Source organism: Tachyglossus aculeatus, chromosome 17, assembly GCF_015852505.1.
Source record: "Tachyglossus aculeatus isolate mTacAcu1 chromosome 17, mTacAcu1.pri, whole genome shotgun sequence".
Classification (NCBI taxonomy): Eukaryota; Metazoa; Chordata; class Mammalia; order Monotremata; family Tachyglossidae; genus Tachyglossus; species Tachyglossus aculeatus.
Window position 1 is genome coordinate 47754875 of NC_052082.1, and position 21931 is coordinate 47776805.

The 21931-nt window shown below is 41.7% G+C and overlaps 1 protein-coding gene across 1 annotated transcript in view; it reads right to left on the bottom strand.

Annotated features, from left to right (window-relative positions):
* Window positions 1-21931, bottom strand: part of NF1 (neurofibromin 1) — a 203379-nt gene that overhangs the window by 139057 nt on the left and 42391 nt on the right. Inside the window, exons 9-14 of the mRNA XM_038758896.1 lie at window positions 20174-20347; window positions 17502-17624; window positions 16354-16428; window positions 10325-10456; window positions 5698-5832; window positions 2996-3109 (exon numbers count right to left, since the gene is read on the bottom strand). Of these exons, the coding sequence (XP_038614824.1) occupies window positions 2996-3109; window positions 5698-5832; window positions 10325-10456; window positions 16354-16428; window positions 17502-17624; window positions 20174-20347 (753 nt within the window). The remainder of the gene's footprint in view (window positions 1-2995; window positions 3110-5697; window positions 5833-10324; window positions 10457-16353; window positions 16429-17501; window positions 17625-20173; window positions 20348-21931) is intronic.

A 21931-nucleotide genomic window follows, 5' to 3' on the forward strand; every position in this document is an offset into this window, starting at 1 on the left:
CTGTGGACCCTCTCCCCCTCCCCCCCGTCTTACCTCCTTCCCCTCCCCACAGCACCTGTATATATGTTTGTACATATTTATTACTCTATTTATTTATTTTATTTGTACATATTTATTCTATTTATTTTATTCGGTTAATATGTTTGGTTTTGTTCTCTGTCTCCCCCTTCTAGACTGTGAGCCCACTGTTGGGTAAGGACCGTCTCTATATGTTGCCACCTTGTACTTCCCAAGCGCTTAGTACAGTGCTCCGCACATAGTAAGCACTCAATAAATACGATTGAATGAATGAATGAATGGACACGGCCCCATTTTTTTTTATTGCCATTTCCATCTCATTTCTTTAAACTTGACTGAGGATATCTGAAGCAGCGTGGCTCAGTGGAAAAAGCACGGGCTTTGGAGTCAGAGGTCATGGGTTCAAATCCCAGCTCCGCCACTTGCCAGCTGTGTGACTTTGGGCAAGTCACTTCACTTCTCTGGGCCTCAGTTCCCTCATCTGGAAAATGGGGATGAAGACTGTGAGCCCCTCGTGGGACAACCTGATTACCTTGTATCTACCCCAGCGCTTAGAACAGTGCTTTGCACATAATAAGTGCTTAACAAATACCAACATTATTATTACTATTATATCTGCATTTTAAAAACCGACGGCTTAAGTGTATATTCCAACAAAAGTTGCCACCGGAAAAGTGTTCAACCACAGGGATGAGTTAAGTAGACAAGCAGGCAACCATTCAGAGCGGCTGCCTGGCTTTTAAATAGCAATTAAATGCTGAGCTCTGGGGGACAGCATGGCTTGATGGATCAGCCAATGCATTGGAATTAGGGAATCTGGGTTCTCCTCCTAAAAACCGGCAAGTAAATCTTTAAAGGTAATTACTTTACCTCCAGGGCTTCTGGTTTCACATCTATAAAGTGGGAATGACTCATGAGACTGTTACGTGGCTTAATCGGGTTAAAAAAGAAAATTAGAGAGGAGCCCAACATAATAATGTACGATAGGGCCAACCACCTGCAGTGAGAAACTATTCATACTAGTGGCAAGGGGCTCTGTCCTTGGGTCTCCAGGTGACCACTTGAAGAAATGCAAGCTTCTCTTCAGGAATATTCTAATTTCCTGAAGAATAAATCAGGATGTCAGCACACTCGGTAAGAAAAAAAAATGACAGAGGGGTAATGCTGTCAGAGGCACTATGTCCAAAAAATGCCATGGATTCAAAACTCATTATAAGAGGGCCTGGGCCATTAGGTGTTACAGGCTACCTAACCTACTGTGAATACCAATAAATGCTTATCACAATAATAATCTAAGTGGCTTGTTTTCCTTCAGGAAAAGTTGCTTGACAATTCTGATCTTGTTAGAATCACCGTGGTCATCATTATGCTATTTTGTTACGCGCTTACTATATGCCAGGCACTGTACTAAGCACTATGGCAGGTACAACACAACCAGCTCCTGCATAGGAGTCAAAGTATGAGGGACGACAGGTATTGAATCCCCATTTTGCAGATGAGGAAGTGAGGCACAGAGATGTTAAGTGACTTGCCCAAGGTAACACCGCAGGTAAGTTGTATAGCCGGAATCAGAACCCAGGGCTTCTGACCCCCAGCCCTGTGCTCTTTCCAATAGGCCACACTGCTTCTTTGAAAACCTTCGAACTACATGTTCACACTTTACCATCTCTGCTGTGGTAGAGAAAGGAATATCCCCTCCAAACGGAAAATAGATTTTACATTTTGCCTAGAGGCTCAGTAGGAGCAAAGTCATAAGAGGGTATTTGATGTGAAGTATTTTTCTAGTTCACTTTAATCGATCTCCAAAGAGATCCCTGAGAGTTGGGAAGAGAGGAGGCGGAGAATTAACAATCTTCACTACTGCTATGTCAGTGCTGTCTTTGACAGGAAGCAGAGGACTGATATTGCCTTTCCTAAATTTGGTGGGGTTTTTTTTTAAAAAAAAAACTTAAGAAACAAAGGGGGTTGTACTTTGGGCCCTGATAGATTAAAGAATGAAAGGATAAGGGACAAATTAAGGTGAGACAATAATAATAACTATGATGGTAAACATGAAGGGCTTCCAATGCGCCAAAGCACTGTGCTAAGCACTGGGGCAGGGACGGATAATCCCGTCGGACACAGTCCCTCTCCCACCCAAGGTTCACAATCTAATATGTACAGCGAGCAGCTCTCAACCCCCTTTATCTGGGGAAACCGAAACTAAAGCTCATAGAGGTTAAGTGACTCGTCCAAGGTCATTAGAAAAATGGGTTTAGAGTAGAATTCAGGCCTTCTGACTCCTAGTCCCGTACTCTTTCGATGAGGCCACAATGCCCTACAATGAAGCGCTTAGTAAAGTGTTCTGCACACAGTAAGCGCTCGAAAAATACGACTGCATGAATGAATGAAAATGAGCACAAAATTACACCTAGCTGCAAAAAAGGAAAGCCCACCTATCTTTCTTTAGCATCTCTGAAGGATGTTTAATTGTGATTTGGCTTTAAGTAATTTAAGTGAAGGAACATTTAATAAAAAATCCATAAGGACCAAACCTAACAAATTAGAGATCTGAGCTATACTTGATAGCCAGTATTATGCCTTTCTGGAGTATCTACGTGCACATAATGCTGGGGTGGGTGTTGAGCAGAATTCAACTGAAAAGACATAGACCTTGATTTACAGGAGTTTACAATGCAAACGCAATAGGGGGTCTACAAAAGATTTCCAGGAATCTCCCATCACCACAAAGCATTCATTCTTTCATTCAATCGTATTTATTGAACACTTACTATGTGCAGAGCACTGTACTAAGCACTTGGGAAGTACAAGTTGGCAACATATAGAGATGGTCCCTACTCAACAACGGGCTCACAGTCTAGAAGGGGGAGACAGACAACAACACAATGCACACACATGTTCTCAAAAACATGATCAAGATAAGCAGAGCCACCCTGTTAACCAAAGCAAGGCAGGTGATGAAAGGCTTTTCCCTTACCTCCATGGCTTCTTGGGCTATTTCTGGCATGTTTGACTGGGGAACAAGCTGGACAAGTCCTGTGATTAATTCTGCTGTACTGCCCTGGGTTTCAGGCCCTTGTTTCCTCGGATTCTGAACGGGGGAAAAAAGAAACGCTTCCTTTTTCATTACAAAGGCTTCGGAAGTTTCTCTTAACCGCAACTCCATTTGGACCGAAATTCAACCACGGATAATTTGCAGGGGGGAAATAAGAATTATGGGGTGTTGAATTTGGATGGGGGATAAAATACGAGTAGTTTTTCAATGAATGCAGGATTGTGACATCAAAACATCAAAATATAGACAATTTCCACTCCAAATAGGCTGCACAGGCATCTGTTTTCTTGGCTGCCCTCTAGTGGTAAGTACTTTTTACTAGGCAGCAGCAAAGAAAATCGCAAATTACTTATAATAATAATAAAATAATAATAATAATAATGATAATAATAATAATAATGGCATTTATTAAGCGCTTACTATGTGCAAAGCATTGCTCTAAGCACTGGGGAGCTTATAAGGTGATCAGGTTGTCCCACGTGGGGCTCACAGTCTTAGTCCCCATTTTACAGATGAGGTAACTGAGGCACAGAGAAGTGAAGTGACTTGCCCAAAGTCACACAGCTGACAATTGGCAGAGCCGGGGTTTGAACCCATAACCTCTGACTCCAAAGCCCGGGCTCTTTTCCACTGAGCCACGCTGCTTCTCTCATTTGTCTCATTATGTCTCATTTGTCTAAAAGCTGACAAAAATTTAATGTTCAACTGTAGATGACCCCAACCATGTGGCTTTGTAATCTTCCTTACATATCTTCCACATAAGCATGAGAGAATCTAAACTAATTCTGAGATGCTGGACAGCTGCTGTGGTACTGTGTAACGCAACATGGCATTAATTACTCCCCAGAAATGAGAAGTTTTCTAAAAATTACGACATCTGCACGCAGGGCAACAAAAAATAAAAACCCTACTTCATACGTATTTTTCATTCGGGGGTCACTTCCATTTTTAAAAAATGTTTACTCGAGCTTTTCATGGTCTTGTCTCACAAAACTCAATCCCTGTTCTTTTTGCTTGTTTTTTAAGATTATTTGTAATGCTCTTACTATCTGCCAGGCACTATTCTAAGCGCTGGAGTAGATACAAGCTAATCAGGTTGGATACCGTCCCTGTCCCACATGGGGCTCACGGTCTTAAGCCCCATTTTACAGATGAGGTAACTGAGGTCCAGAGAAGTTAAGTGACTTGCCCAAGATCACACAGCAGATAAGTGGCAGAAACAGGATTAGAACCCGGGTCCTTCTGACTCACAGGCCGATGCTCCTTCCACTAGGCCATGTGGCTTCTCTGCTTTCGTCAACTGTTAGGCTGTGCCTAATTTCGAAAAGCCCTTTTAAAAAGTCCTTGCTGCGACCCACCGTCGACACTCGAAGCGGTGTGGGAGGGGAGGAAATGTGATCCATACAAAATTGGAATCATCCAAGTTGTTCAACATCAATCAATCAATCAATCAATCATATTTATTGAGCGCTTACTATGTGCAGAGCACTGTACTAAGCGCTTGGGAAGTACAAATTGGCAACACATAGAGACAGTCCCTACCCAACAGTGGGCTCACAGTCTAAAAGGGGGAGAACATGCTTATTACCCATCTGAAGGAGGCCGAATCTTGGTATATTTCACACTAGGTTATGCCAGTGTGGCTGCTAATTAGCTTCTAACACTGATGGACTCGCCTGGGAGTTCCTCTTGTTATTAGTGACGATTATCGCATGTTCCAATGAACCTGAGAACCAGAGAAAAGTAGATTGGGCCCTCTCCCTCACACCCTTCATTAGAGGCTTTGCCTTGGTTGGCAAGATGTTCAATGAAGGAGGGGTACAGAGGTGACGGCCCCACTGCTAAGGAAATGATTTTATGGGATTCTCTACGTGTGGAATAGCTGCGGGCAGCTCTCGATCCGTAGCTTGGCATCTCGTGCTTGTAGCTCCTCTTGCACCTATTTATCTCAGGAGCAGCAGCTCCTCACCCTTATCCCAAAAATGCTGATAAAGCAGAAGTGCCGCTTCGGCGACATCCTGAAAATTAAACTTCACAAAATATAAGCTCCTCGATCATGTTGGCAATTATGGGAAAGCATAGGAAAATGCATATTAAGATATCCCCTAATTTGGCACACTCAGTCGTCTCGTAATGCAGTGGTGTGTGCTTGAAGAACTTTGCGTGACCGAAAACTTGTGGGGCCGTATTCACCCTGTGTCTGATGCCATGGGCCCATTCACAACTGTTTCTACACTGCGTCAGGCTGTTTCCAGACAGATGCGTTGTCAAAAGAACATTCCCTAATTGTACTCTCCTTGTATTCTATGTACTCATGCTCTTCAGAACATGAAGCAGAGAAGACAATACTTCTACAAGCAGAGAAGAGAATACTTCTTGTATTCTGTGTACTCTATTGTACTCTTCTTGTATTAAAATGCCATTATTATTATTATACAAAACGAGGAGTGAAGACACACATTCTGAGAGAAATGGATGTATGTTGGCAGGGGGAAATGTGAGCTGCACACTACCAGAGAATTGGCAAGACCTTAGTCTAGTTCACACTAATTTCAAACTTGCTTGCAAAATTATATTACAAAACTAACTTCAGTATTTCCACGTATCCCAAAAAGTTTACTTACACAGAGCAACAGCTTTGGATCAGCATGGATTAGTTTCACCATGGACAACAGGAGATATTTATAACTTCTTGTTTCCAAGTCTGTAGGTTTTTCTTTAAATTTAAGACTTGTCATTTTTTCTTTGAATGTAAGACTCTGAGGAAAATATATTAACAGTAACCTCTCAGTAACATTTACATATGTACACACATACACACACACACAGTGACAAAAACCACTTTAGAAAGTTGACATAGTAACAGAAACTTAGACCTAATGATATGTCGTCCAAGGAATATGCAGTTTCCCCACAAATAGCTAAATCTAATTACACACTGCTATTCTTTTGAAGAGCCTCAGTGTGGTGATGCTTCCTACTCAGTCATGCACTAATCATGAACTAGCTCTCTGCCAGGTTTTACTCTCTTATATTTTTATGCAGTAAAGCACTAAAATGCTTTGTTCAAGGTGGAAGGATTACTTTAAAACAGTTTTACAGGAAAGAGAAGATAAGCATTGCACTGTAAAAGAAATGTGAAGTGCTTATAAATAGCTCCTCACCAGACTAACTGTCCCAAATGTTCTGAAACAGAACTCCTAATTCTTCAATTCCCAAACTTCTACTATTCGTCTTAAATGATTTTTACTTTGCTGAATTAAGATAGGGACGCCCTAAAAACATTCAGTGTATCTGTTCTGGTCTCAAACACTTAACTGCGATTTATTTTGGTTTTCATTCTACTACTCCACCTGCCTTGAAATTCAGAATACCTCAACCGAATTATTCCGAAAAACACTCATTCAAGAAATACAGAAAGAACTCTTTGAGAACGATTAAATCATGGAAACTTTGCTTCAACTACAGAGGAGTGGCAGAGCACTGTTAATACACGGCTCAACTTTTCCTGCTTAGATAAAAAGTTCACGATTAAGGACTTCATTCATCCCAAAGTCAACAATAGTGATTCAGCACCTTATGTCTCCTATTTCAGTGTTGAAGGCATGGTTTCTTTCTCACTCTTGCTAGTAGCCATTGACTCACTTTGAACCTCAAGGACTGAGAATCTCTGTGACCCGTTTAAAGGGGAACGTAAGTAGCTGCAGATAAAGGGGTATGCCTTCCAATAATGATAAATGTTCAAAATGGCATTTGAAAATGAAGAACCTCAGAGACTAACCAGAGCTATAAAAAGAGGTTCTATTTAAGATCTTTGGTTCCCGAGTCATTCTCATTCCCAACTCAATCAATCAATGGTATCTGAGGGCTTACCTGGTGGAGGGCACAGTAGTAAGCACTTGGGAGAATACGATACAGTTGGCTGGCACAATCCCCACACCGAAGGAGATTACGGGTTAAAAGGAGGAGTCTAGCTCACTAGAAGGCTCTAAGAGGAGGCAACAGAAGAGCCTAAAGGACCTACGCTGGAGTTTCCTCAGGGTGGTTCTTAGATCTGAGGGGCTCAAGGAATTAAAAAGCGACTTTACGGGATCGAGGGCTCCCTCGGGAAACACAGGGCACCATTCACGCCGTTACACACGACTGAAGCGAGTGGGAACTGGAACCGCATCAGCCATTTTCCTGGCTTCCTCAGAGATCTAACACAGCTCACAGGCTCAAATGCTTAGGTTCACAGGACTTCTACTTCCAGCTGTGACCCCACTGATTTTATCGAGGGGAGTCTCACTATAATGCTTTTCATTTAGCACTCAAGCATTAATGCCGATATTTCTCACAATATCCTCTCTTGCGGGGATATGGTGCAGCGGGATCCAGGAGCCTGCTCTGAGCAAAGGTTTCCGGGAGTTGGCTGTGTCCCTCTGGGTGCTGACTGGAGCCAGCCACAGGAACCCTCTGGGTGGCAGATGGGGTTAGAAGAAATGAAAGGGGTTGTAGCCATGGCAGCAGCAGAGCCACTGCCCCCAAAGAGATCGAGTGGGTAAGTGGCACCACTTCCAGAGTTGCCTTGGCACAGGGCTAATGGGCTTCTGCCTCAGCCGGGCAGAAGTGGCCATTTCATTTAGGGCTCCATTTTCCTGGAACAAATTAAGAGTGCCCAAGTGGGGAGTTCCTGTACCTCAGGTCCAACTGAATCCCAGAAGCGCCGCGGGCGTGAGCAGCATATTGCATTAATGTCCCGAAAGGCCTTTTTGGTCACAGGGGGAGGGCCAAAGAGTCACCCTAGAAGGCCACATCCAGTCGCCACGGCACAAGCAATGACGGTGTTCAGCGTCACTTGCTGCTTGTGAATTACGGTTTGCCCTCCAGCGCTCTGCAGTTTACCCTTCGATAAATTGGAGCAGATGTGTAGGCAAAGCAAGCTGTATTTCAGGATCCTAAAAGCCAAAGTTTGGGCTTTGGATGCTTAGACTGAACAGCTGCAGGAAAGTAAGGGCCACGTCTCTAACTTTTTTCACATGCAGGAGCATATAAGGAGCTACCCAGCCTAGTGGAAAGAGCACGGGCCTGAGAGCCAGAGGACGTCGGTTGTAAACTCAGCTCTGCCAGTTATCTATGTGACCTTGGGCAAGACGCTTAATTTTTCCATGCCTCAGTTTCCTCATCTGTAAAAAGGGGATTCAGTGCCTGTACTCCCTTCTGCTTAGACTATGAGCCCCAGGTGGGCAGGGGACTCAGTCCAACCTGATTAATTTGTATCTACCCCAGTGCTTACAACAGTGCTTGACCCAGAATAATACAATAATAACGATTATAATGTTAATAATATTTGGTACCAAAAATGATTTTAAATCAGGTAGCCTCAAATACAATGAGTCTGATTCTTCCAAGGGCTGAAGTTATTCCCTCAGAGGACTTTAGGCATCTTAGAAGAGTCACTAATACTTTCAGTTCACTAGGAGATGGCTTCATTAACCAGTCCCCTCAAGATCAAAGAGTTAATGGCCCTCCCTAACTGTCTAAAGTGCTACCAGGGAGTAACTACCCAAGTCACCCAGGCTCAATATGCTGAATACTTGTGAAAGCTTCATTAATGATGAATTCATTCAACTATGAGTGATGCCCTTGTACAAATAACCCCAAATTGTGTTAGTTAGGATTTCTGTTTTCCACATTTGAATTCCCATATTTTAACCATTAGGAAAAAAAAAAGTGTCAGAAACGAAGAGGGCTTTAATGTCTGGAGTTCTTCTCTAGCAAGTAGTAAAATATTACTGCTATGATCTTCTCGCTTTAATTTAAACCAGTTTGAAATTAGGTAATCCTAAATTACATTGGTTGGCTTTCTGAATCCGAACATGCAAGGCACATGGTTTCTGGTATTAGAGCACTTGCCAGTTATTAAAAACTCTCCTTCAGGAGAGAACCACTTAGATATATAAATCACCATTCTTCATGATTAGGGGAATTCTGGAAAGGGAAGCATGGGGCAGAAAAGAAGCTGCACGCTTATCTGTCATGTAGAATGATTCGTTTAATCCATAAACCATAAGCGGAGGCATGCTACGTATTAATCTGAAATGTCACGATGGGACTGCAATGGTAACTACACAGAGAAGCTGGGAAAATTGAGGACTTTTCTGTGGTAGTTACAATGGGTCATACTTACAGCCACAGAAGCCCACTGCCATGCAAAACAGTGACTGGTTGGCATCTGATCATGTGAGCGACAGCAGCCAATAAGAACGGAAAATAAGAAGCAGAAGACAAAGCACCACCAATCAATGTCAAGAGTTGCCATGTACAATTCCCTTGCTACACATACATATCAAGAAATGAACTACACAGTTCTACAAGAGTATTTAATTGACGCAACAATAGGTGAGTTGGGAATACATTCGAGGGGTTTTTTCGGAGCACAGCTGGGACCACCTGCCTTAAAGATTCCCAGCGAATCACCCAGCTAAATCAACGCGGCACCTTGCCAGCGCTAAAGGCAAAATGCTCAAAGAGCTCTTTCAGAAATATCAAATATTGATTTGGGGATTAAATAACTCTGGGAAACATGTACTTGATTTCCCAAGGCTCAGAAATATATTTTTTTCAATCAATGGTACTTACTGAGTGCTTACTGTGTGCAGAGCCCTGTACTAGGAGCTTGGGAGAGCACAATACAACAGAGTTGCTAGACACGTCCTTGCCCTTCCCTGCAAAACCAGTAACAAACGGAGAGAGATTTTGTTCTGCTAAATTGAACTGTTCCTTCTATCTCAGTAATTATTTTCCCTTCCCTTACCCAAATGCAGTGCTGACCAGGATATACCTAGGAGGTTTTTTGGAGGGGGATTTAGAAGGAGAGGGTTTTTTTTTTCTAATACAAAGATCAAACTTTACACGGAAGTGGCCTAGAAACAGTTTCAGGTGGTATTTAAACAGTACTTTAGAAAGAATATTATTTTCCTAACCTAAATAATTCTAGTGCACCCAGTTAAATATGAACAAGTATCATTAGTGGGCTTGAGAGCAACCATTCATCATCACGCAGCACACTGTGAGGTTTACAGAACAGGAAGGGGTTTTTGTTTTACAAATTTTTGACTCTTTCAACTGTTTCGTCCAGCCTAAAGTTGATGGTTAAGATCAGCAGGAATGGAATGAAGACACGGAAAATGTCATGGAAAATGAACTGTGGGCAAAGTGGGGAGCGGTGGGGAGGGGAAAAGAATCAAGCCCGTGGTGGGCTAATCTTACCGTGGCCATTCGTATTGCTGGATGTGCTCCACAGCCCTGCACTGCTTTGTGAAGCGTTTCACCAAACATGCTGCGGAGTTCAACTGAATGGCAGTATACCGCATCAATCTTGGGCCACCAATCCAGAGCAGACTAGGAAAAAGACAGAAAGTGAGGGAAAAATACAAACAACAACCCAAAGATACCACATTTTCTCCGGCTAGGATAGCTGAATTCAAGTAATATTTCCTCATAGAGTGCAAAATTCTTGTGGGTATGGATCGTGTCTACCAACTGGCCTGTACTCTCCAAAGCGCTTAATACAGTGCTCGGCACGCAGTAAGTGCTCAATAAATATCATTTCGATTGATTCATAGAAAGCCTATTTTTAAGTACAATACATGCAAACACACAACAGTTTCCAACTTTCAAATAAACACTTGGAACTGAGGAATCATTAAAATATTTTTTATATTCCATTCATGAGTAAATGAATTCATGGTCCCCTTTTAGACTGTGAACCCACTGTTGGGAAGGGACTGTCTCTATATGTTACCAACTTGTACTTCCCAAGTGCTTAGTACAGTGCTCTGCACACAGTAAGCGCTCAATAAATACGATTGATTGATTGATTGATTGAGTAAAAGAAACTGCACGTAATTGCAACGTACTACAAGAATGGTTTTACCATCATCTGTGAATTAATCTGAAAAAAACATGCCCCACGAAGTTGATTCCGAAGATGTCAGATGAAAAAATTTGAAAGCCTCATGATATACGAGAGTTAGAGTCTCTGCTTTTAAATAACATTTATTTAAAAAATTCCCAAGGTCTTACAAATACTGTATTGAATCACAGGGCAGTTTGTTCCCAAAGCACAACAAGGATATTTTCAAACCAATTTTAGTCGATTAAATTTAAGTCTTGAGAAATTCATCAATTCAAATGCATATGTCAATAATACACAGAAGACATAAAAGACTACCAATAATCACTATGAACAAATAAACAAATTGGTCCAAATGAAACATTCTGAAGGAGATTCAAAACAAAACTATTTTAGATTCCCCTTACACTGGTTTGGTAACAAAGTTTAAATTTACGGTTAAAAGCCCAATACGTACAGGCACGGTTATACTGTCAAAATGGATTTTTCTATAATTATGTTGGAAAATGTTACATGTCAAGCTTCAAACTCTAAAACTCACAAGGGAAAAATGGTGAAGTCCACAGAACAAACTTACAAGCAGAAGTACTTCATATCTTTACTGTCCCTATTATTAAGTGGTTATTAAAACATTTCTGCAGTTACTGCGGGGGAGAGAGTCAGAAAAGTCTACTAATGGGTGGAGAATTGGCAGTCTGGGCTAATGAGTTCTTTTCCCAATTTCCTCCTTGCTTAATCCTGGGGAGGATGAATTCTCCATGCCTCAGTTTCTCCTTAGTTACGTCACAAGGGTTTTTTCGAGGCGCAACAGTAATTTGAGTTCAACGTGGTCAAAATTAATGAAGAAAAAGCCACGTAAAGACAGTCTTTGGGCGATTCAAGTCTTAAAATACTTACTGCACTCAGTATTAATTTGGATTAGGAAACTAGGCCCCACCCAGGAGGTACAACTCCTCTGGGGCCAATTTTGGACTGTGCAGCTGTGAGGGGTGGGGGCGGGGGAAATGCGTTTTTGGACTGCATGGCTGTTTGTGAATTTCCATCCACTCATCAATTTCAAGAATCTGCTACTCTATTCAGACTACCCCCAGCAAGCTAGCAAATGGATACTTTACAGCCTGAAAACGGACCTGTTTTCCTCAGAATTGGAAAAGCCGAATTACCCCGGGGCACTGATAAAATGACACGTCTGGACGGAGGCTATACAATAAAAATGTCTTTCAACTTATTTGTTGCTCCTCCTCTAAAGTGGGAGGAACAAAACAGAGCGATAATGAAGCCTTGGAAAGAGTTGGAATGAGTTTTTCAGGGTCTGCTAAGTGGGTGAGTAATCTCCTTAACGTGCATCTGTCAAAGACTGATAATTCCGAAGGTTGGGCTCTGGATGCAAAAATACTACTATGTCATTCCTCGATGAGATTTTTGTTGCTGTGCTTTTAAACTAGGCCCACTCAATCAATCAATCAATCGTATTTATTGAGCACTTTGTGCAGAGCACTGTACTAAGCGCTTGGGAAGCACAAGTTGGCAACATATAGAGACAGTCCCTACCCAACAGTGGGCTCACAGTCTAAGAGTCACTCAATGGACGGTGAATCATTAGATCTGGGGTTCTTGTCTTGCACCTGGTGAATAATAGTTCACACTCCTTCTATTGGGCGGTTTTTTGTACTCCAAAATTGCGTCCAGCTAAAAGGCCACGGCTGTGGACACGGGGTCCAAAGTACAGTGGACACGTCATCGGGAGGACTAATTCTCTGGAGAAGACACTAATGCTACGAAAAGTCCGGGGAAAACGTGGAAGAGGCAGACCAGCAGCTAGATGGCTAGAAGCCATAACAACAATAATGGCAGAACGGTGAGCCAAGTTACAGATTATGGCCGAAGAGGGGATGTTCCGGAGAAAAATATATCCATAGAGTTGCTGTGAATCAGAAACGACTCGATGACACTTGAGAATAATAATAATAAAAGGCCGTGTAACAGCAGGGCAGCATATCCGGTAGCTGCCTTGATAAATCCCTACACTTCTGGAATACCTACATTTAATATGCACAGTTAGATGTTGCTGTTTACTACTACTACTACCATATTAAGTCCAGTTCTCGTGGAATATAAAGGTATGCTTCAAATGCCAGACCCATGGCAGGCAAGGGGGAGGAGGGAGGACACAGGACGCATTTCTGCTTTCAATGCTCAAGGGATTCACCGCCGATACGGAGGCACAATGTGCAGCCAGGTAATAAAGAAGCCAAAGTGGTCTAAAAGAGTTAATGCTTCCAAAATGCCTAACAGTTTTTACGCACCACTGAGAAAACAGGCGTTAAGAAAAAAGGGCTCCATCAGGAATTTGGAATATGGCATGGCCTAGCGGAAGGAGGTTGGGCCTGAGAGTTGGGACACCTGGAATTTAGTTCCTGCTCCACCCTTCAGGTCCTGTGTAACCTTGGGCAAGTCATTTAACTTCCCTATTCCTCAGTGTCTTCGTCTCTAAAATGGGGATGGAACATCTGTTCTCCTTCCCTCTTAGACTGGGATCTATATGTGGGACAGTAACTGTGTCCAACCTGATTTACTGCTGTACTGTATTCTCCCAAGCGCTTAGTACAGTGCTCTGCACACAGTAAGCACTCAAATACGACAAATGAATTCTCCTGCATTGATTCCTGTGCTTAGAACGGTGGTTGAAGAGCACACAGAACGTGCTTAAAAAATGCCATCAGTTTTACCATTACACATGAGTTGTGTGGCAAATTTTAAAAGGCCGCCTGAACTGTCAATATTTTCGGTTGTTTTTACAGTTTTTCTTTTTCCCCAAACCATCTTCTTAACTCTGAACTTGAAAAGGTGCCTTATCACTTGATTCCCTTTACACAAACTAGCTCTAGGGGATGGTTAAATCGATAAACGTTCAGTGCTTCACAAGCCTGTGGCTCAACTTCAGAACTTCCCACCAGTTCCTTTCCCACCTGTATCTCATAGGGCTGTGTAACGATTAAACAGTGCAGGCAAGGAAGTTGGTCTTACTTATTTTATAAATAAATGGTAGGGAAGCAGCATGGCATAGTGGCTAGAGCTCGGACCCGGGAGTCAGAAGGTCATAGGTTCTAATCCCAGCTCCGCCACTTGTCTGCTGTGTAATAAGAATAATAATAATAATAATGGCATTTATTAAGCGCTTACTATGTGCGCAGCACTGTTCTAAGCGCTGGGCAAGTCACTTGACTTCTCTGGGCCTCAGTTCCCTCACCTATAAAACGCGGATTAAGACTGTGAGTCTCATGTGTTGCCAACTTGTACTTCCCAAGCACTTAGTCCAGTGCTCTGCACACCGTAAGTGCTCAATAAATACGACTGAATGAATGAATGAATGAAAGTGGGACAGGGACTGTGTCCAATCTGATTAGCTTGTATCCACCCCAGTGCTTAGTACTGTACCTGGCACATAGTAAGCGCTTAACAAATACAAAAAACAAACAAAATATCATATTAGAAGATACTAAAACTCTTCCGGACAGGAAGACTAAATTTCAGAGGCTCAGAAGAAACACAGGGAGTTTCTCCAAAATAAGCATTTATTAATGTCTACAAACTTACTGAGTCTGAGATGCTCCATTAACATTGATCTTCGATGAAAAAAATGAACCAAAAACTTGTATTTAAGGATTTGGTTGCTTCAAAAAAATGAAGACAACCCTCAAGTTAGTAACGAATGGGTATAGGAGATTGAGTTGCTTCAACATTTAACTGTACAACTGATAATACTCTGAATTCTAGGCTAAAATTCAGTGCATGGATCCAAGAAACAAATTTTCATTTGACGTCGTGTTTTGCAGCTGTAAAGTACCCCTACAGGGAACACATCCCAGATAGAATGGAAACTGTAGCAAAAAAACCTTAGTACCAGGTCACAAAAAATGCACACATCTGTTCTAAAAACGAACGTGGAAGGTCCCTGGGCTGTCGGCCCTCCCAAGTTCAGGTTCAACAGCTTTTAGTCTCAGACAACGGAGAAAGCCATGATGAGAACATCTGACCCAACAAATCCAAATGACCAACAGGTCAGGTTTTAAGAAGGCACTTTATATACTTAATGTTTCGTATTCAATCTATTTTTGGTGGAGAAACAATGTTTCTCTGCAATGCTTTCGAAAATTTGGTGGTGATTTTCTTGCAAGAGACATTTTTTTACGGGTCGAGCCTTCTTACAGACAGAGACTGGACTCTCAAACATGCAATACTGTTAACAGCCTAAAAAGGTGCACAATCACTTTCACCATGTACACTGAGGCATGCATGAAGTCACACTCCATCATGCTTGAAAAACCAAAAGAGTATATCAACTGAGCCACTTACAGCAGTGCCAAGTCCATGCTTGAAAGTGCTCTATATAGTCAATTGTAAACAAAAACATTTCACAATTAAAGAATCTAGCTTTAAAATGCAAAAACAATTTCACACCCCTGGATTTTCCTTTAAAAGGTGGAAAATACAGATGTTAAGGGACTGATTGCAATGATCAGCTTTCAGAGTAATTTGGGGCAAAAGGGAGGAGAATGAAAAGCTAAGTTAAAATGTCTTTCGGCCTATGTAAACCTTCCAGGTTTAGATGCAAGACAAACCAGGAATAAATTGAGAACTTCAGAGTATTTAGTTCCGCATTTCCATCTCTCAGAGGATCAAGTCCTTAAATGTGCTGGTTGGATGTCACCTTGAAGTGGGATTTAGTAGAAATGTCTACTACTCTCCTCTCTGCATTGGCTCCAACTAAGAAAATGTGGTAGCACATGGCTAAGCGTATGATTATATCTATGCTTGGCTCACAGTAGGAACATATTAAATTCCTTTGTGGGAGGCTCTTGTGGTAGGCGTGTGCCCTTAGAAAGTTTATTTTTTTTTTAAATCATCACACCCAACTTGGTTTTCTGATTGTCTTAAAACAGGCTCCGTATATCTAAAGGGTCCAATTCCACAAACCACGCATGGGGACGGGCCGAGTTAATGATGAACATAAGAAAACAACCCGAAGGAAACCTTTTCGGAAACAGAAGTCGGTATTATCTTGGGCAACATTGGTAGCCTCAAATTTTGGGGCTGCGTCCAGTTGTTTGGCTCCAGAGTTTTGGAGGAACCAAGTGGCTCCTTCACAGTAAAGAGCCAAAGGAATAAAGCAAATATATGCTAGGGATTTCACATAAAAATAACTACTACTGGAGAGATGGGCCGATCCATGACCACCTAGCAGTTAATGACACATATTTGCACCACTCACTTTGAAACCGTCTTGCTTTTTCTACTTAGGGATCGCCATACTGGGTTACAAACTGATCCTCAACAAAAAGGAGGTCATCACTACAGGGACATTAATATCTATTACACTTACATTTGTGATAATTCGATGGAGTGAATTTACCAGCACGTAATGAAATGTGGATGGAGAACTCTGGGCCAAGCAGATCTACAAAGAAAATATTAAAAATTGTTAAATAAATGATCTTAAAATGTAATATAGCTCGATCAGTGGCCTATTATGATAGCATCATTATCATCTTCACCAGGATTTATTAAGCACCAGGGGACAGGGCAGTGTACTAGACGCCTAGGAGTCTAGTTGAGAGGCAGCATGGCGTAGCGAATAGAGCCCGGATCTGGGAATCAGAAGGTCATGGGTTCTAATCCCAGCTCTGCCCCTTGTCTGCTGTGTGACCTTGGGCAAATCGCTTCACTTCTCTGGGCCTCAATTACCTAATTTGGAAAATGGGGGTTGACATTGTGAGCCCTACATGGGATGGAGACTGTGCCAACACAATTTGCTTTTCTCCACCCCAGCGCTTAGTACAGTGCGTGGCACACAAAGCACTTAAATGCCATAATTATTATTCTGTAAAAAAGGAAGAGACATGATTCCTGCTCACTTTGTTATGTAACATTTAGAGAAATTGATCCAGGCAGATCAAAGGTCCGGAACTCACACTATTATTATTATTATTAATGATATTTGTTAAGCGCTTACTATGTGCAAAGCACTGTTCTAAGTGCTGAACACAATTAATTCCAAACACTGTAGACTGTAAACATGTTATGGGCAGGGAATGTGTCTGCTAATTCAGTTGTACTGTACCCTCCCAAGCTCTTAGTACAGTGCTCTGCACATAGTTAGCGCTCAGTAAATACCACTGATTGATCGATGGTATCTGAAAGAGTTTTCTTGGGTGTTTTGGGTAGGACACAGCAGCAGAATTAGAGGACATTCTTCCAACTGCACATGTCTGTCTGGAAAACGTGCAACACCGTTTTGGAAGAAGCCGTCGAGCACGTATGGGAGGTGCTGGACACGGGGTGAATATTGCAATGTCGAGTCTCCTTAATAGAGGGTCCTGCAAGAACGCGATCCCTACATTGTGGGAGAAGTGGGTCTTTTCAAGAAAAGTCAGTATTAAAATTAGAGATTTGGGGCCGATACTGGTACGCTGATTTTGGAATGACTGAAAGAATCTGAAAGCACAATTTGTTTCTTAGGAAGGTCCTCACCTTAAAGTGTTGGTTGTTGTGAGGGTTTATGCGAAAACAAGAAACTAAACAGTCAATCATTAGATCCACATCTGCATTCTGGTTGCCTCTTGAGAAGGGTTTAGTTGGATTAAACAGCAGGTTCTAGACATACACAAGAACACGAAAACAGAATTAAACCAGTCCCACAAATAGATTCATAAAAGGATTTAGGCCAACAAAAATCCTTACAAGACAGTAAGTATTTGACTAATCCTCACAAATGACAAAGCAATGAGATATCTTTTGGGTACCTTTACACCCAAGACTAACACCGTGCTTCACGATTTTGATACCTGTTAAAATAGTTACTTGCCCAGAGCATAAACTTTGATTTTTGTTTGTGACCTGGCCTGGGTTAGTTTATTCATTCATTCAATCAAATTTATTGAGCGCTTACTGTGTGCAGAGCAGTGTACTAAGCGCTTGGGAAGTCCAAGTTGGCAACATATAGAGACGGTCCCTACCCAACAACGGGCTCACAGTCTAGAAGGCGGAACACTTATCTGCTGTGTGACCCTAGGCAAGTCACCTCACTTCTCTGGGCCTCAGTTACCTCATCTGGAAAATGGGGATTGAGACCGTGAGCCCCACGGGGGGATTACCTTGTATCTACCCCAGTGCATAGAACAATGCTTGGCACCCAGTAAGGGCTTAACAAACATAATAAGAAAAGAGCCCAGGCCTGGGAAACAGAAGGACCTGGGTTCTAATCCTGGCTCTTCCACTTGTCTGCTGTGTGACCTGGGGCAAGTCACTTACCTTCTCTGTGCCTCGGTTTCCTCATCTGTAAAAGGGGGGTTAAGACTGTGGGTCTCACATGGGACAGGGACTATGTCCAACCTGATTAGCTTGTATCTACCGTAGCACTTAGTACAGTTCCTAGCAAATAATAAGCGCTTATCAAATCCCATTAAAAAAAAATGTTGATCCTGACAGTGAGCACTATCTGCAGGGACCCATGTAGAAGCCACAACTAGAGAAGCAGCGTGGCTCAGTGGAAAGGGCACGGGCTTTGGAGTCAGAGGTCGTGGGTTCAAATCCCGGCTCTGCCACTTGTCAGCTGTGTGACTTTGGGCAAGTCACTTAACTTCTCTGGGCGTCAGTTGCCTCATCTGTAAAATGGGGATTATGATTGTGAGCCCCACGTGGACAACCTGATCACCTTGTAATCTCCCCAGCGCTTAGAACAGTGCTTTGCACATAGTAAGCGCTTAATAAATGCCATTATTATTATTAATAATAACGATAATAATAATAATAATAATAATAATACTAGCTCCATCACTTTACTGCAGTAGGACCTGGGCATTTCACTTAACTTCTTTGCTCCTCAGTTCCTTCATCTGCAAAACTGGGATTCAATACCTGTTTTCCCTCCTACTTAGAATGTGAGTCCCATGTGAGACCTACTTATCTTCTATCGACCCCAACATTTAGTACAGTGCTTGGCACATAGTAAGCACTTAAATACCACAAGTATTATTATTATTAACTTGTACTTCCCAAGCGCTAAGTACAGTGCTCTGCACATAGTAAGCGCTCAATAAATACGACAATGAATGAATGAATTATTAAATTCAGATTATGGGGTCTTTCACATCATATAAAGGGGGGCTGATTATAACGAAAACCATTCTTAAGTAAACGGTTTTAAAGATGTTCATGGAGATTTCCACTTATCACAGTCTGCAATGAAAAGACAGAAGCACAAAGATGTTCTGAACTATAGTCAAGGTTCCACAGGGGCAGAGTCGGTACCAGATCAAAGGCCTGGTTTACAGTACACTCAGTGCTTTTCCATCACAGCAGGGTTTTCAACCTCAACTTCTATGTAGTCCAAAAGCTCTAAAAAGATCCCCAGCATGTAGTGAAATGACTACCAAAAGGACAATCAGTAATGGTAAGTCACTTTTTTGGTCACCACAATTTTTCAAAGACAAAATAACAGAATCAAGCCTTGCCTCGGGCATTTGGTATTCACCTCACCCTCAGCCCCATAGCATTTACGTATATATCTGTAAATTATTTATTTATACTAATACGGGTCTCCCCTCTAGACTGTAAGCTCTCTGTGGGCAGGGAATGTGCCTACCGACTATGTTGTACTGTACTCTCCCAAGCGCTTAGTACACGACTTTGCACACAGTGAGGACTCACTAAACACTGTTAATTGATTGATCGCCAATTCCTTAAAGTGCAATATTAAGTTGGGATTTAGGTTCCCAAAGGAAAAGCACAGACTCTGAGTGCTTCTGGGCTAAAAGCACACTAAACTTTTACTCTAACTGTGATTCTTTTCGACGGCATCCCTCTCTCCCTGGCTGCCTGTGATGTCAATATATATCCAAATCCACAACATTATTGACACTGACTGTACTAACAACCTGAGAGAACAGACAGCTGCGAGAAATTGAGTAGTTGACAGGGGAAAACAGGGTGCTCGGGAGACTTCAGTGAAACAGAGGAAAAGAAAGTCCGGAAGCACTGTCAAATTATTACAGACATTCATAGAAGCCTCTGTGAAGGGGAGCTATCAAAGTATTTTATGGTTATGAACGTGTAACCATTTGCTATTTAATTTTCTATTAGGGAGTTAACCTGATGAGTGAATTGATTTTTGCCAGTGAAAACAAGAAGTCAAAAGGCCTTACCTTAAGATCAACCACCATGGACTGTACTAATAGGAAAATGACAGAGTTATCTTCCCAGTTGATGTAGGTACTTGCTTTGCACAATTTGACACAAGCAATAGCAGCACTTTCAGTCAGCTGTCTACTTCCGCCATGGCCAGCGAGTGCTTTTCTGAGATTTTCCAGAAACAGTTTCTGCAAAATTCAGAACACACCAAGAAAAATACACTCTTTAAATTCATTTATTAAACTGGTAACTTGATTGGTTTCAAGTACTGAACTTCTCATATTTTTGAAGAGAAGTCAAAAGGATCGATTCCGATGTTACTGATTAATATTTAAGCCCTGCATAACACAATCACTTCTGAGCTCCAAATTAGTCGTGCTAATTGAAGAAAGGGATAAATGTGGTAAATGAATTGGAGGGATAATCACAAATCCCCAACCTCATTTTATTTTGATTTTGACTGATTGGTTGCCATTAGTTTCGACCTTCTCTTCCAGCAAAACTTTCACTAGAGCTGTTAACTCTAGTAAAGTTAACTTGTGCTTCAAATTTTCTTTCTTTCTCCCTGCCCTTTTCCCTTACTGATGAACAGAGAAATGACCGAAAGGAAAACAGGCAAATAGAGGTCGTAGAAAATCCATAAACTGAATAAGCAGTGCCATAGAAATCAAAAAATGACTACGTTCCAATATCTATTTAAACATGAGAAGCACAAGATATTTGATTGCTCTGAATCTGTCAATACCCAAATTCACATTTGTATATAAGAGGGACATCTTACATTAAGGAGAGGTTCAGTTCCACCTGGTATCCTCCGTAAATATAACAAAGAAATTGCACTGAAAGCATAATGCAAGATTCCCAGAGGAATTATTTCCACCACTGACACACCACCATTTCCTATCTGACAGATGATAATGCCTGACTCGGCAATAGTTAAGGAGACAAATGAAGAGGACCTTTCCCAATTAAAATAGTGCAGGAAATTTACAAAGGCAAAACAGAATTATTATACTGAAATTCAGTCAAAGCAATAAGTTAACCTTCGAGCTCTTATGAAAAAGGGCAAAGGCTTTTTCATGTTTCCAATTTGGAGGACCTCAGTTTTACATTTCACCCAAAAGGCACGTATTACTTTGGCCATATCGCTCCATAAACACCATGCAGAAGCACAGACTCTAAAATGACAATGAGAGGAGGCCAATCAGTACGTAAATGTTAAGGACAGACACAACTGCATAATTCATTTGATGCAACATCGCGGTGGCAATCTAACAGGCCAATGACACCTACATTCGCAAAAGACGAACTCAGCTTCAGCAATGTCCAAGGGATCAAGAAATTCCTTCATTTATTCATTCATCATCAATCGTATTCATTGAGCGCTTCCTATGTGCAGAGCACTGTACTAAGTGCTTGGGAAGTACAAATTGGCAACATATGGAGAGAGTCCCTACCCAACAGTGGGCTCACAGTCTAAAAGGGGGAGACAGAGAACAAGACCAAACATACTAACAAAATAAAATAGAATAGATATGTACAAATAAAATAAATAGAGTAATAAATATGTACAAACATATATACATATATTCATATTTACTGAGCACTTACTGTGTGAAAAGCACTTTACTAAGAGCTTGGGGGCGCACAATATAATCACTAACAGACATATTGCTGCCCACAGCTCATGGTCTAGAGGGGGAGATAGACATTAAAATAAATAAATTACATATACGGACTGCATGTCATTTTATGTCTATCTTTCCCTCTAG